This window comes from Motacilla alba, chromosome Z (genome assembly GCF_015832195.1).
Source record: "Motacilla alba alba isolate MOTALB_02 chromosome Z, Motacilla_alba_V1.0_pri, whole genome shotgun sequence".
NCBI classification, from domain to species: Eukaryota; Metazoa; Chordata; class Aves; order Passeriformes; family Motacillidae; genus Motacilla; species Motacilla alba.
The window spans coordinates 20,977,306-20,993,388 of NC_052046.1; the positions used below are offsets into that span (position 1 = coordinate 20,977,306).

The 16,083-nt window shown below is 39.2% G+C and overlaps 1 protein-coding gene across 9 annotated transcripts in view; it reads left to right on the top strand.

Annotated features, from left to right (window-relative positions):
- The first annotated feature begins 2,183 nt into the window (after positions 1-2,183).
- Positions 2,184-16,083, top strand: part of ERBIN (erbb2 interacting protein) — a 118,715-nt gene continuing 104,815 nt past the window's right edge. For 4 of the 9 annotated variants that reach the window (XM_038123745.1, XM_038123741.1, XM_038123746.1 and 1 more), the window contains exons 1-2: positions 2,444-2,501; positions 2,884-2,964. Coding sequence is in view for 1 of the 9 variants with exons in the window: in XM_038123738.1 (XP_037979666.1) it covers positions 3,430-3,456 (27 nt within the window). In the remaining 8 variants the exon portion in view is untranslated. Of the gene's footprint in view, positions 2,502-2,692; positions 2,965-3,129; positions 3,457-16,083 lie in introns of those variants that run through there. The other 5 variants (XM_038123744.1, XM_038123747.1, XM_038123743.1 and 2 more) reach the window with 2 other exon arrangements.

Below are 16,083 nucleotides of genomic sequence, written 5' to 3' on the forward strand. Positions count from 1 at the left end.
ATTCACCATCTGACCAACAGCTACTGTAAATTCTCACACACATCTATTACTCTGCTACATTAATAAATGCATTGAGCAGTATACATTTTTAAAAAAACACATTAAAAAGTTGTGATAATTCAATAAGAAAGTGCCTTAAGAGGGTGCCTTAAGAAAGTGCCATAAGAAGAGTCCATGATGGAGGGCATCAGTTGCAGAGAGCTAGTCACATTAATTATGATAAGGATATGTTATGCAGAATATGACACGAATGATCAATCATTTGCAAGAGATTTAAAAAAATTACTAATTTTATTATAGACACAGTGTAGGGCACCAATAGAGGGCACTGTAGTGAGAAATTCTAGATCTGTAGTCGGTGGGGGTAAAGTTTTCTTGCTTGGCCTTAGTACAAAGCTGACTCATTTGAAGAAAATGCCTTTTCCGTACAAGAAGAAATAGAAGCAATTTAACGTTTTGGGAAATAATCTATATATACACATACAATTCTCTTTTTTTATAAACTCTGATGACTACCTTTGATTTAGTTCAATTATTTAAATTCAGGCATAGATGTAGTCCCCAAAGTAGGGCTGTATGCTCTGTGAAGATGGAGAAAAGTAAAGAAACAGTAAGTGAATATTATTATCCTAGTAGAAATGCATGCTTATTTTTTGTATCTGGATACAAGCTGGATATTTGAACATACAATTCCTATATACAGGCAAGGAGTTTAAAATTAATAACACTATTGTTAAACACAGTGGACTTCAATAAAAATGTTATCATCTCTGTGTTTTGTTGATAAAGATTAAACCCTTCATGCAAAACCCTATAAGAAAATAGATGAAGCAAAAAATTATCTTGAACAGGAAGTATCAATTTGAGTTACTGTCAAGGACTGGTAGGGGTGTAAAGGACTTTTCTCATCTAGTCGTATATTAAAATCAGGGACAGGTCAACAGTGACATGACATACCATTTAATCTTGCTGTTCAATGGGTCATATAACACGTAGCATTTTGCCAATTTCTCAATAAACAGATTATCATCATAAAACACTATTCCATCTTAGTTGGTGCCAGTCCCAGTAAAGAAGCCAGGGATTAAATTAGCGTGAAAACAAAACTACCTCTCTCCTTAGATATGGTCTCTGCTGAGCACAATTAAGGAGCATAAGGTGAGCAGCATGTACAATTCCACCCTGCTGTCAGCTTCATGTGCTGTGTTATGGCTGAGCAGAACTCCAGGCTCCAGGACTGTTAAAATGGCATATTGCATACACAATAGGTTATCAAATACCCATTTCAAACAATCCAGGAAATTAAACAGAAACTCATTGTTTCTGTTTGGATCACAACTGTACTACTGCAATCCAAACCCAAAAGATACCAAAGCCATGCAACCTATGCACTGCCAGCTTTTCAAACATGTATTTGTACATGACTCTGTCAGTCAACAAGCATTTTCAGTACCATTGTATTGTACTGACAGTGTTGGAATACTTGGAAGAGAAAGTACAGCAGTGTTCCAGTAACAGTGTTATGTGAAACATTGTGACAATATGTGCGGCATTATTTTAATTGTTGTTATTTGCATCCAAGTTTAACGTAGCATACCCAAACCCTAAAGCGTGGGTGGAGGCTGTCAGTTTTTCCTTTGGGTGTGTCCGTTCCCTCAGACTCTTGGTAACTCCGAGTCAGGCAGCAAAAGGTGCAGGAGCAGGGGTGGGATGGCCACGAAGGCGCAACAGCCAGCGCCTGATGGCGTGAGCCGGCGCCTCAGCGCTTTCTACACAGGGTGTGCAACCATTACATTACGAAGCTGAGCTGCTAAAGAGGAAACTTCTGTCATTCAGGACTGAATTTGCCTGTGCGACTAACGCTCCCCAGCAGAGAACAGGCCCTACGCCGGGCGGCAGCTGGAGGAGCCATTCCGCAGCGGCGACACACAGCCCCCGCCCGGCGCCGCTCCCGCCTTCCCAGGGTCCGCGCCCGCCCCAACCCCGCGCCAGCGCCCCCCGCCCCGCCTCGCCCTGTTCCTGCACAGCCCGCCCCCGCCGGGCCCCATTGGCCGCTTCTCCCGTCCCTCACGGCTTTCCCCCAGCTCGGCCCCCCGTCCGGCCCTGTCAGCCCGTCCCTCCTCCCACCCGGCACAGCCAGTGCGGGCGCGCCCGCCGCGCTTGCCTGCTCCCGCTCCCGCCCCCGCCTTCCCGCCTCCGCCAGGTCTCGGCCCGGGCTCTCCTCCCGCTCCGCCCCCCGTGCCGCTGCAGTGCCTCCCCCGTCTGGCCAGCGGTGCGCGGCGCCGGCAGCAGCAGGGGCGCGGCGGCTTTACCCGCGGCCACCTCCCCTTCCCCCGCCGCGTGTCTGCCCGGGACGTTCATTCCCCCTTCCCACAGCTCCGCCGCCTCCCCCGGCCCCCCGCTGCCGAGGCCGGGGAGGGGGGCGGGAGGCTGAAGCCGCGGGAGAAGGGGGAAGTGTGCGAGAGGAGGCGGGAAGCGAGGGCGGTGGTGGCGGCGGGCAGGTGAGGCAGGCGGCCATCCCTCTTCCCTTCAGCCTTTGGCGGCGGCGGCCGCGCTCGGGCAGGGCGACCCCGGGTGCGCAGCCGGAGGGCACCGGCGGTGCCCATCGCGCCGGGGGGGGGCGGGCAGGCAGGCGAGGGGCGGCGGCGGGCGGGCCGGGCCAGGCTAGGCCGGGCCGCGCTGGGTGGTGGGGGGCGCTGCGGTGTCGCCGCCGGGCGGAGCCGGCGCGACGTGGGGCCGGCCGCGGGGCAGACCTCGGCGGGGGCCAGGAGGAGCCCGGCTGCTCTGGTGCCCTCTCCCCTTGCACAGGAACTCGTCCTCGGCGAAAGCTGCTAACATTCCTTCTCCTTCTCTCCCCGTTCTCTGCTCTCTTTCTCCCTGAAGAGGAAAACTCGATTGGATTTAACTTGGGGTCGGAAGAAACTCCTGCCGGCTGGATCTGGTTTAGACGCCCCGACAGCTAAGGTAAATAGGGAAGGCTTGGGATCAGCAGCAACAAAAACAACAGAAAAATCCTTCCTCTGGGAAGGGGGTGGAGAAAAAAAGCAAGGAGTAGTTCAGGCTTCGTTTTATATCCTGTTTTTTGCCTTTATATTTTGTCTCTTTTCCGCCTTGGCCTGCCCAATTTAGCTGCTCATTGTATTTCTCCCCGTCTCGCCTGAACGTGTGAACCGAGGCGCTGGTTTCATGGAGGCAGGGAAAGAGTCTGTGAGAGCGAAAGTTTTTAATCTCATCGGACACAGAAGTTTCTTTGTTCGGTCCGAGAAGGCACTGGGCTGAAGCTGCTCGACTGCGTAACTGCTTCTTCAGCTCCCTCCCTTCCAAAACGTTTGGTAACTCTGCAAGTACAATTAACTTATCGGGAAATGAGAAAATCATAAAGGAGGTAATATATTTTATTTAATCGCAAGCTCTTGAGGCTTCGTGCTGATGTCTGCATTGTGTTCTGGAATATCGGTAAGTGTCTGGCTAGACTTCTTTAGGGTTGCTCATAAGTTTCTTTATAAAAATATGCCTTTCCGGTCATCTGTAAATGTCGCAGTTTTTCCACCTTCGATTGCTGCAGTCACCCGTCTTCTTCCCCTTTACCCTCTCTGTTCTCAAACCGACGAATTGGACTGCTTGTTTTTCAGCTTGCATAGTGGAGGTCTGTCCTGCATTTTGATTCTTGCAAAGTTCATCTTAAGAACCTTAATTTAAAACAAAATACAGAACAAAACCAAAACAGGTAGCTAGTTATCTGACTTCTTTAAAGTGCATGCAATTGAAACTATTAATGTAGCCTTGTTTGGTTTTGGTGACCACTATCCCCTTTTTAATTTTTGAAATAACTCCTTTTTGAAGCTGTTGAAGGGCAAATTACATGTGAAGTTTTAGTGTAAGATTTTGTACTTCTAGTGCTTGTTACACCAACTAACTAGATGCACGTTTATTTCTCATGCATCAGAGAGACAATTATAGGTTAGTTCTTTCATGAGGGGAAGGAGTTTCTCATATTGTGAATGTTTGGAACAAGGCAGAAACCATAGCTCTGGAATGTTTGTTCCTATTTGTCAAACTCAGAAGCAACATGTTGGTCAGATAGGATGTGTATGCTTCAGTCTTGCCAATGTGTGACATGTATTGGTATTTGGGAGTATTGGACAAAGTAATTTCTGTGCAAAATTTTTAACACTCCTACACAGGTAGTTCTTTAACATTATGGAGTAATTTAGTGATTTTAGAAAAAGTAATCCAGCTTGATCTGCTTGATATACTATAAGGAAAAATGTTAACATATAAATGCCTAAAGCAGGTTCAGTGGCTGATAACAAATAAATTATTTGACTTGCAGTTTATAGACTTACCTTTCCAGGCAGCAGTAAGGGTTATTCTTAGGCATCAGAAGGATATGGACAAAATAAATAGCAGTGAACTTTGCTTTCCTTATGTGGCTGATGCTTGGCAGAAAGTCTGAATAGAGTAATCCTTTTACAAAGAACCATCCCTTTCCAGAGCAGTGTTTCAGTCCCAATAATGACTTGAGATTCTTGAGGGGGGAGGGTGAGGAGTTGTAGCCGTGCATGACAAATTTAGTTGTAAACCAGTATGTTCATAATCAAGGCAATTTTGTTTCTTTTCAGGCCTTTTGTGTCTCTCATGATGCACTTGATATTTTTCAATGCCATGTAGAAGAATAGTTCCTTGTAGTGGAGGCACAACTTTTTACGCTAGTGTTTTGTCACCATGGTAGCTATGGATAAGGTCCTTTTTAATGATGAAAGTGTAATTCAGTACTGCTTACAGCTCATGGTTATATCATTGAATGCCATTATGTCATTAACATAGTTTGGGAGTAACATGAAGGGATGTGTTCTTTCTTCAGATCAATAATTGCAGCTAAAAATCAGTCTGACATTGATATTCTTATTATTAACAAAATTATTTAACCTTACACATGGTAGCTCATGTGCTTGAAACAGCATTTTTATAGGTGTGTGTTGATGGCTTGGGGAAATGTTCTTTTGAGCTGACTGGTTCTTATTCATGAATTAAATTAAGCTTGAGTAAACATCACTAATTTTAAGAAGGTATGCTTGCAATCAAAGATCTAGAAGTTGCAGTATATGGCATACTATGGAATGTGATTATCATTAAGATGATTATTATATTAGTAAAATATGAATAGATGTGTGTTATGCATAAGCTGAGTAGTAGACAATGCTTAGTGTAAACATAAAGCTCTGTAGGGTATAAATTTGCACATCATGTTCATATAGAGTGGATAAGGGGGCTCTGTGGAGAAAATAATAAGGATAGTTTCTTAGTGTATTAAGTTGGTGGTCTAAGAAAACAGTGTTATGATTTGTTCTCAGTGGAATTTGTTGAGAGTCTTTAGTCCCAGTCATTAACAGCCATGCTTGGAAGATCAAAGCTAAGGAAAGGCTTGCACATGTGTAACATACATTATACCTCACATGTTATTAGCAGTAGGTCCTAGAAACAGAAGGGGATGGGAGCAAATTCGTGAACTGGGCTTTCCGGTAGGGCTGTAATGAATCACTGTCTGTCTGGTCTGTGTTCTTGTTTTGTTTCTGTCCTTCCTGCTCCTAAGAAAAAGGAAAACCTTTTTGGGAGAATGTTATGTAAAGATCAAATAGTTGATGTGTCGTATCTTCAGCAGATTCTCCCTATAGAATAACCTGATCTGCTGAAGAAGTGCCTGACATTTAATCCACATAGAGGAATTAGAAATCTAACCTTTTCCAAATGAGTTACCAGTGGAGTTGGCAGAAGAGTTACTCATACGGACATGGGAATAGTGGACAGTATTCCTATGTGAGCATGCAAATGTTCATGTGACATTTGAAATAGATAGTTAAATGAAGATTATCTGGAAAACGAAGATTTATAAACATTGCTATTTAACCTTGTCAGCTTTTGAGTAAGTACAACAATGTGTCAAAAGACACTTTTCATATCAGAATGAAAACATTAAAGGTAGTTTGAGTAGTTAATAGTCTCTATTTAATCATTGGTAATGGGACTTCTTTTGGGATTTGTTTTTTAGTTGTGAAAAGGTTACTTCACTGAAATACAGCTTTCATGTTAAACTAAGAATACAGTGTTTGGATGTTGAGTTAAATCCTAAAAATGTAAGATTCCAAGATAAGGATGCTGATTTAGGAGAGATTTAATGTATCTCCCGTCTAATTAAAATGGAAAAAATTGTCATGCTGGAATCAATAGTATTTTTCTTTTATAGTAATCTCAGCATAATTAGGCTTTTTCTGCTGGCTTGCCTTCATTGTTGCCAGATGAAAAATCGTTTACACCTGGTGGGCTAATACAATGCTTATTCTTCAAAAATCACTGGCCTATGGAACTGCACAATACATATTCTTTGGGAAGAACTGGAAAGCAACCAGCCCAGTTGTGCCAACTTTTACCAGTTCCCAAGCAGTCAGCTATGACTTTGCCGTTGCTGACCACCAGGGACCACCAAAGAGACCTCCCAGGACAGAAAGACACATGTGCAAAGGGGAGGGAAAATATGTTAATAATTTCGGGGAAATGGTTATCATATGTATGTTTATTCCAGGAAATCAATGAATATGTATGTAAAATATAGTATATAATCAGGAGCTTTTTCTGTACTCAGTATGCATGGCATTTTGGAGGAGATAACCTCTCATGCATCCAGCCACATAAAGAATGCCTGCTTCTTAATGCCACCTTGGTGGTAAGGAGTTTCTTATGTTTACCAAGTTTTGGTAACAGTATTGGTGACCCAGATGGGACCTAGTCCTGAATTCCAGTGGATCCAAAGGAACATCATCAAAGTCAGCTTTTTTTAAGATACTTGTTTCTCTGATGCTTGAATTTCAGTACAGGTGTTTGAGTTATTACTTTCTGTACTTTCCATATAGGGGATTCAGAGGCGTGATATTTCAAAACTAGGCTGCAATTCCACCTTCAAAAATACATTGTAACTTCGCATAATTGAGAAATAAAACTAAACCCCTTCCTTTGGTCTAAATGAAACCAAACTGAAGTGTACTTACGTTGGAGAATACCAGCATTGCAACTGTCCTGCCTAGGGTAAAAAGTTAAAAGTTTAAAAGTAAAAGTTTAGTTAAAAAGTAGATTTGGTTTTTTTCTGTTCTTGGAAGGAATTTGTAGATACTTGACATTAAGCAATCACTATGCGTAGGAACAGTGATGATTAAGCAGAGTCTGAGCAATCTTGGCTGCTGTGGAGATCCTGGTAGTTGTAATAATGTCAGAAGGTAACTGAGCCTTGTAAGGCTCAGTCTTACTAGATAAGATGGTTTGTATAGGTTGGGGTATAATTGTCTTGCTGTGAGCTTGTAGTGCTCAAAGGCTACTTCTTGTGTCAGTTGTCTGCAGCCAGCTTTAGGAATGAGAAAAACTCAGAGATGGTTTTAACTTTTACTAAAAGTTACAAATACTTGAAGTGAAAAATTTATCATTTAAGTATTAATTTGGAATGGGTGGTATTTTCCCGCGAAGTGGCCAGGGCCCTATTCTCCTTGCTGGGGAAAGCTCCAATCCCAATAAATAAATAAATTCAAAATATTTGAAGTTCTAGTATTGTGTTAAAGATAGATGCAGAAGGACAGTCTTTGTTTTTTGAAGTAATGTCCTTTGAGTTTCACTGCTGCCTTTGGAGTCTTTTCACCAGTTTTCAACTCCCGGTTGGCATGAGTAGTTCTGTAGCAACTGCACAAGGGGTTCCATCTTTGCAGACAGTTATAGAAGTTTCATGTTCTTCCTTTGTCCCATGATGCAGGGTATGTGATTAGTACATTTGCAGAAATTATTTCTTCAGCATTCTTTGCCCTCCTTGTTGCTTTTCAATACATGTCTTCCAAAACTTCCAAGTTATAAGAAACAGAGGAGAGGGCATAGGTGCTTTGAGCTACATCAGTGCATCTACAGAAACATCTGAAATGCAGTGCCAGATGATTGGACATCATTCACAGACTTGGTCATCTAGAATGACTGTAGATATAATTGTGTTTGAATGGTGGGAAGTGTTTCGAGGCTTGTCTAGAAGATTTCTGATAGACTGCTAAGGTTTGAGAGCTGCTGCTTTTTCCTCATGTGGCAGTTGTCTTCCTGGCATTACTCTGTCGGAGGGGAGAAGTAATAATTTAGAAGAACAGTTGATTTGTCAATTTGATCAAGTTACTGCAGGTCTTTTTTCTTACAGGTAACCCTGAAGATAACATGGATTTTTATATTTGAGACTGGGTACCAGAGAGCATTTATTGTTGGGAATTATAGGGGTTTTTTTCTGTGGAAAGGTGTTGCTTGAAAATCTGTATGTGCTTATGCGCTCTCATGGTGCAACAAAACAAAACAAAAAAAACTTGGCTGCAGTGGTATTTACAAGACTGAGGCCTGTATTTTCAGTAAAATTAGACTGAAAAGTGTGTCAGCATAGCAGTCTAAATCATTAGTGACTTAAATGCTTTGTAAATGCTTGCTTTCCCTTCTTTTGCTACTGAGTATGATATTTAGATGTTTCATTTACTTAGGTTCCACTTTGGCCTTTGAGATGGGTCTACTTGAAGGAAGATCAGTGAACATGCAGACTGCAGATAATGTTTACTGGTCTCCTGTTGCTGGTATGTTAGCTTGTTGTGGCATGTTAGTCTGTAGTGGCCTGGAATGTGAGGTTGGTAGTTAGCTCCTTTTAGGAGAACATACTCATTTTGGGTTACTTCTGGTCACAAAATCATATGTGGTGCTACCCCTGGAGCTTTTTTGGTTATTTAATTTCTGAACTGCTCTATATTTTGGGGGGATTGGCAGTAAAATTCATCACTGAGGGAGAAAATTCAAAAGTTCACTTCCTCCTGGTTCATACCTATTCAGTCTTTATAGTGTGTCTGCTATGCTGTAGTAGACTTGTACAGAGTGATTTATTCCAAGTAATTGAGTTCTTTAAATGTCTTGGGGGAGTTACAGGCAAAGGGAATTGAGTGTGCAACCCTGTAGAAAATGGTGTTGAGAAACTGTTAATAACAAAGTAACAAATATTAAGGACTCTAAGTAAGAAGAGGTGAAAAAGGTTTTAATGAAATAAATGTTTAACCGTCTTCTCAGAATGTGACAAGGAGGGAGAATCAGTTGGAACTCAGGATTTGTCAATCCGTCTGTCTCTGATCCTGATGGATAAGATGGGAAACATTGATATGAGGAAAAAAACACTTTCAGAGCTTTACTATTTTAGTATAATATTATTTATCTATAGTGCATCTTACTTGTGTTTTTTAGGAGAGTTTTGTTTTCCTGAATGTTTTGTGGGGGTGTGGGCTTTCTGTGGCTATTAGACAGTCCTGTTCTTCCAGTATGTTACTATTGATTTAGATGTTAAGCCTTTTGATCTGGTACCAGGTATTTCATCTAACTAAATGAAAATGTAAGTAATACAAGTACGAGAAAAGCAAGATATACTTAAAATTGATTTTAATAGGCTTGAGGTTAATTTACTCTTTCTTTTTATTTATCTGAGTTTATCAGTTTTTCAGGGAGCATTTATTTTGTTTTGCTTTACTGAAACAAATGAGAACAAATGCTGAACATCCTGGCATTATTCTGTGGTTTTGCAATGCTGTTCTTACAAGAAAAAGACAAACATTTCTGTGGGAATTTTCTGTGGGAAGTTGTGAGATCTGTTGGAGATGTATTGTCAACATTTAAAATATCCTGTAGTCTTTCATGATTTCAGTTGCTGAATTCGTTTTGCAGCAATAGGTGGTGATGTGTCGAGGGAAAGATTATGGCCTTGTCAATGGAGCAGATTAGAAGAAAGTGTTAGAGTGGGAGAGAAATATGTTGTGAATCAGTATTTTTCTCTTCTCTTTCTTACTTTGCTTCTCCTGTTACATAAACTAACCAATGAAGAACCAGCAAATAGTTCCTAAACCTTTTACAAAAACTCTCTTGTCTGTGGAGCGAGTCCCTGCTTATTGAATTCAAATATATGTTTGCTCAGTTTAGAATTGTAGCTCACACATCCTTCCACAGGTGTTAAATTTCCAGATTTTAAATTTCAGCTTCAGAGCATGAAATATCTGCCAAGGAATAACTTTCCCTCAAAATCAGAATGTTACTCATTTCCCACAGTTTTGTATTAACTTGTTTTTAATCTTTGAGAAGTCGTAAGGACGCATTGGACAGTTCAAATTAATTGAAGTCACAGCTGTGAAATTCTCTGGAATTTCTGCATTGTGCTCTTCAGTCACTTTTTCCTACTCCGAGAAAAGAGGATGACATGTTAATAGCAAATCAGCTTGGCAGTGTCCCATTTTTTACTTCGGTAGTGTCAGAGTAGTATTGTACCTTTATTTTCTTCTCATGCTGGAAAGCACAGGGTGGCAGAAGTTAAGTAACACTTTAGGTTGAGTTATTATTAAATCAACTTTGAATTCAGTTATGAGGCTATAATTAGCATTTTGATGAGAAAAAAGACTTTTAATTCATCTTAAATCTCTTGTGAGGTGAAAAGCTTGTTTTTGGCTTCTGATAGTGAATTAGTATCTCTGTTGAAAACAACACTTTTAAGAGAAGGTGTACTCAAATATAATTGTCTAAATTCCAAGTTATTAATAGAAGTTTTATTGTAAGCAGTACACTCTTGTTCTTCCCTATCTAAAGAGGCAAAAATACTTCGAAGGCTATTCAAGAATAACCTTCTACTATTTTTTTTGTATCAGTTGCTTATGTGATCTGCAAAATGTCAGAGTGAAATAAAAATAACGTAACAGCTCTCTTTTCTTTAATCATCATCCATTCACTTAGAGGAACACTAAGTAAAGAAAAAAAAATAGTACAAAAATGCTAACTCAAATATTTCATCACTGTGTTGGGAGTGAAACAAGCTTATGCATTGGCAAAAATCAAACATGCATTGTGAGAGAAAAGCCGAGTAAATAGAGGACAAGAATAATGGTGCTTACCCACATGGAAGATGTGAAGAGTGTTGTAGTTAGAAAGAACCCCAGCCAATGCAGATAGGAGTAGTTTTTCTGCATCACTGTTACAGACCACGAATTGGCATGTATTGGGATCTATGTATCAGTTAAAATTAATGTAAAGAAAAACAATAGACAGAGGTAGGTAGCTTCAGGGGTTCCTTTGTATGTCCAGGACAGTAATTCATAAAACTGCTGAGAATAATACTGAGATAATATGTAGCATAATTATTGTATAAACTAGAGGGACAAGATGCTTAGAGTGTGGAAAATACAACTTTTTTCTGTTTTGGTTTTTGAACCTTTGTTTTTTTAAATAGTAGTGGTTACTTCTTATTGTAGCCACTCCTTATAATAGTGAAAAAGGTGTGTTAAAGTAAAACTGTTTTTAAAGCTGCATTTTTGAATAAAGTCTTCTGCCTTTAGTACTCCATTTTGTACTGAACATGTAAGAACAAAAACCAAACTGGCTTGACGAAGTGGATAACACTTGGAAAACAGACAGAAGTGTTCTTTAAAGGAGGAGGAATTATAAAGTAAAATGGAAGTCCAGTTCTATATACTATTTCTCTTCAAGCAGTAACTTGCATTAATGCACTGTATAGTCTTTTAGATGTTGGGTTGCATGTTTATTTGTAGTTTTTGGTATGATATATTTTTTTGAAATCTGCCAAATTAAAAATAGGAAATGAATATACATACTCCCATGTACATTCTTTGAACTCTGATCTATGAATGTGTTTCCATTTATCTTCCTGTTACCATAGATTGAATTATGTAACCTGTTGGGATTTGTTTTTCTGAGCAGTTACTAGCTAGAGGGTTTTGAGTGTGGTTCTTCCTTCCCCTCCTGTGTACCCAACATCTGCTTACTTTGTATCTCAAGTGTTCTGCGCCTGCCGTGTTATTCTGACCTCTGTTGTGTGATCCTTCCTAGCTTTAGGTAGGAATTTTGGGAATTACATTTTTGAGGGAGAGTGCATGTAAGGCAGGGCATCAGGGACTGGATTTTTGTATGTGTAGATCATACAATTTAGTAATCATTTAAATAATCAGTAACCTTCTGATAAGAAATAGTATCTTTTAAAATTTTTTCCCCTTTTTCTGTTTCTATGCTGACATGTTTTATGTTGCAGATCACCTGAATTTATCTGCAGGCAATTATGTGCAGAGTTTAATTAATAGATGAGAACTTTTCTTTTCTATTGAAATACTGCGTATTTACAGCAGTGGAGCTTGCTTGTCAAAAACCTTTGGTGTCTGCTGCAGATGGCTGCATAGTCTTAAGGAGTGGCTTCCTGGCTGCATTGTACATGAAGTGCCAAACACTGAGAGCAGTTTTGTTCTGGAATGCCAAAATACATGAAATCCATTCAGGAAGCAGCATATGTCAAACAAATAAAAATACCATAGTCATGTGAAACAGAATATGGTAATTATGTTTTTCAAACCTATTTTATTTCCTGAGTTAAGAGCTTAAAAAGAGCTTTTTGTATTGAGGATGGTATTAACTACCAATTGCTGACTTGCAGTGTTATCATTTTCACTACTGTTTGTTTTCCCCATCCCCTATTTTTTTTTTGTTTTACATATGCCATAGCTGGGAGTTGAAACCAGGAGTCTATCAATAAGAATGAAGGAATAAGAAAGTAATTATATTTTCCGCCTGGTTATTCAGGCCTGTGCACAGTATGCAGGTTTTTTGTGGGTAATTTGAGGGGTTTTTTTGGTTCAGTGGAGGTTTTGGTTTTATTTTTTGGTTTTTGGTTGGTTGTTTTTTTAAGGCTAGTAGTGTATGTGTTCTTTACCAGCAGTGAGAGAAGTATGTAATTGCTTGATAATGCAGGTAGAAAACCATGGTTGATAAAAATAACCAATGAAGGATTTTGCATCTGCTCAGTGTCTTAATTCCAACAAGTTCTCAAGACAAGGAATAAGAACATTTACAACTAATAGCTCCAAGTATTGCAGGGTTTCGTTATTATAAAGACAAAAGCCCAAGGCCAAGCATTTTTTGCTTATTTTTCCATGTTGGCAAAGTAGGTGGGAATTCACTTTAATTTCTCCTAGTTAGAAGGCAAAGGTATTAAAAAGTGCGTAGACAGAAAAATACATGTTTCTCAAAAAGCTGTAATTTCATCTGATTAGTTTCTAACTAGTACATTGCATACTTTTTACTGATCTGAAATAATTTAAAAGCGTCTTGAAGACAGAAGAATGAAGTGTGTATATTTTTAAGGCAATTTTACTTGTTCTTTCTGAATGTCATTTTTCTCTTGTTTTTTCTTTTTGTTAATTCCTTATGGTTCAAAATGGAGTTAAAAATTAACTTCAGTAAATTAACTTACATAACATCCTAATTGCTGTTCAGTCTTGTGTAAGAAATGAGTGGTCCTTGAAAGAGAAGAGAGGGCAAATATTTTGCTTCCATAGTTGTGGAAGGCAGAGATTTATTTAAAACAAGCATTTAATAATAAAGTAGCTTCATATGAAGCAGAGTCTGTAGCAGAGGCCACAACTGCTCTAGTTTTTTGGGGTGATTGTAAGAGATCTGTTGTAAAGCAGGGTTGGAAGCATGACATGTTCATGTCTCTTGAGTTGAAAAAGGAGGTGCTGGTGTTTGTTTTCTGGTTTAAATTCCAGTCTCTGAGATTTTTAGCTGTCCAGTGGTAGTGGTACCACCATTTAAAGATTTACTTGTCTGCTGAGAGATGAGGCAAATTCTGGAGCTGCCTGTTTGTATCTTGAAGCCAGCTGGGTTATTGTTTCCTTTTGTGTTTATTTTGGCAGTCCAGCTGCCTTCCCTGTTTTGTGATGTGTGTTAGTTTGATTGGTCTCGGCCTTCTTTGGGATAGGTATGAGAAAATTTATAGACGTATGTTCAAGTACACATGAGCTTTCCTCCTCCTCAGCCTTTGTTCTTTAAAGTTTGGTGTTTATCTTCATTCTAGTCGCCAAATCTTGTGTTTCATGAAGGAGTAGTGGTCCTGTTAGCCACAGAGAGGCCTTACCTGTTCAAGCACAGTTAATTCCAGTGTTTCTGCTTGTCTCCCAGCTATCAGTGGCGACTCTTGCAGTGCACTTGCAAGAGTTATAATGTATTGTCTTTTCTCACTCTTTAACCAACTGCAACTGTCATCAAAGCACTTGTCATTTCTGGTTTGAATAGATGAATAGTGCTATGGAATCTACAGGGGTTTTTTTTCCCTCCTTGGCATTTAGTCCAAATTTTTTTCCAAGATTTTCCTATGCTTTCCTATGCTATGTAAATTTATACCTATTTATACTATTTTATACTTGTCTATTAAACAGTCAAGTTGTTTCATTTTGGTTGATTTGTTTCTTTTTGAGGTACTTTGTAACTTAATTTTACTCGGTTATTTAATTAACGTATATTTATAACTGTTGTAACTTTTAAAATCATATTGTTACACTTTTGTTTCATTCTTTCTTGTCATTTCTTCCTGAAGATGTCCATTCTCTTGAGGCTCTCTAAGACCTTGGTAATGTTGATTGGAGAGCAAACCAGCAGACAGCATCATGGAAGAATTCTTTTTAATGAAAACAACCTGTTTCTATTTCTTCTTATCAAGATTTACTGTTAAGTCTGTTTTTGAGGTACATGGTGTGGGTGGCTCTAAGTTAATCAGTTGTAAGGAGGGGCTGTAGAAGAGGAATTTGGATGAGAAACTTGGGTGCAGTGTAGAGACTGGTTTTATTCATAGCAGTTATAGCCTTGCTTTTCATCCAAGCATCTGAAGACTATTAGAAAATGTCTTATTTCATGGACTTGATTTAGGACAAATCACCTTTTTGATTTTGACAAATCAAGATTGGGAATAGGTTGAATTCTGCTCTAAGTTATGGGCATCATGGGCTATAAAGTGGCAGCTTTCTGATACTCTAGGAAACTTGAACTGTATTTTGTGTATCTTCACTCCATTTTAAGAACAGTACGACACGTGAAAGATACATCTAGATCAGTGGCACTGTTGTGTATATAAATATCAATTTTTATAAATCTATTCAGTGTATCTATTTATGATTTGAGTTGCAGGTTGATATTAATTGAAGATTTTTCTAAATGTTTTTTTAACCTTAATATTAGGCCAAAGTGAACTACTGAGACTTTCTCTCAATAGTGCTTCTTTGCAAAACATCTCCTTGTATTGGTCACTTTGGAATTTATAAGTAGTTTTTGCTTTGGTTAAAAGAAAGTAAGTGTATGTAAATTTTGAACTTACCATGTTGGGGAGGATGGTCTCTTTACTTTTGTGTGCTTTATTCTCATTCCCTCAAGTTTCTTTTAAATTTAAAACATTTCTTTCTGGGCAAGTAATTGACTTTTTGTTGCAAAAACATGCACAGCGCTTGCTGAGCAACAGTGTCTTGAAGTTCAGACCACATCCTGTGAATATTTCTTTCAGTTTTGTAGAGTAAAAAATGTACTGGTACAGTCAGTGTCTGGACCAAACTGTTCACTGGATTCACTGAGTATCCTTGCTTCTTTTTGGTCGCCTGTAGATATTTATCAGGGTTAATTTTTTTTTTTTAATTCTTCCCTCCTGCCACGTCCCCTAAAACTATGAATCCAAGATGGACTAAATTATAAATGTGACACACATGAGTGAATTTTGCCATCAACATGTGCTATTGTGAGCATTAAAATATGCTTGCATATATTTTTGATACATCCTTTTTGTACTAAAATAAATTACCAGTAATAATGAAGTTATCACCTTTACTTTAAAGGAGTTTTAATTTATAAAGCCCGTGGCTAAATGTCTAATCTTACATTCTGCTGCATCTGCTTTGCACACTTCTTCTTTGCTTCCAATGTGGTTCTTTGCATTAGAAGGAAGACAAGGTATTGAAAGTGAAGACAAGATGTTGAAGGTGGAGACATACTACTGAAGGCCAGTGAGTTGTTGAGCAAACTGATCTAAATGAAAAGAAATTCTCCTCAATATCTTGCAGGTTTAGGCTTTTTGGATCAGTTGCTGATTAGACTTACAGTGTGATTATGAAACCCTAGCTTTAATAAAAGGCAGGTGTGAGGGAAAAGCAGGGATTACTCTTGCTTCAGCAGGCTGTAGTT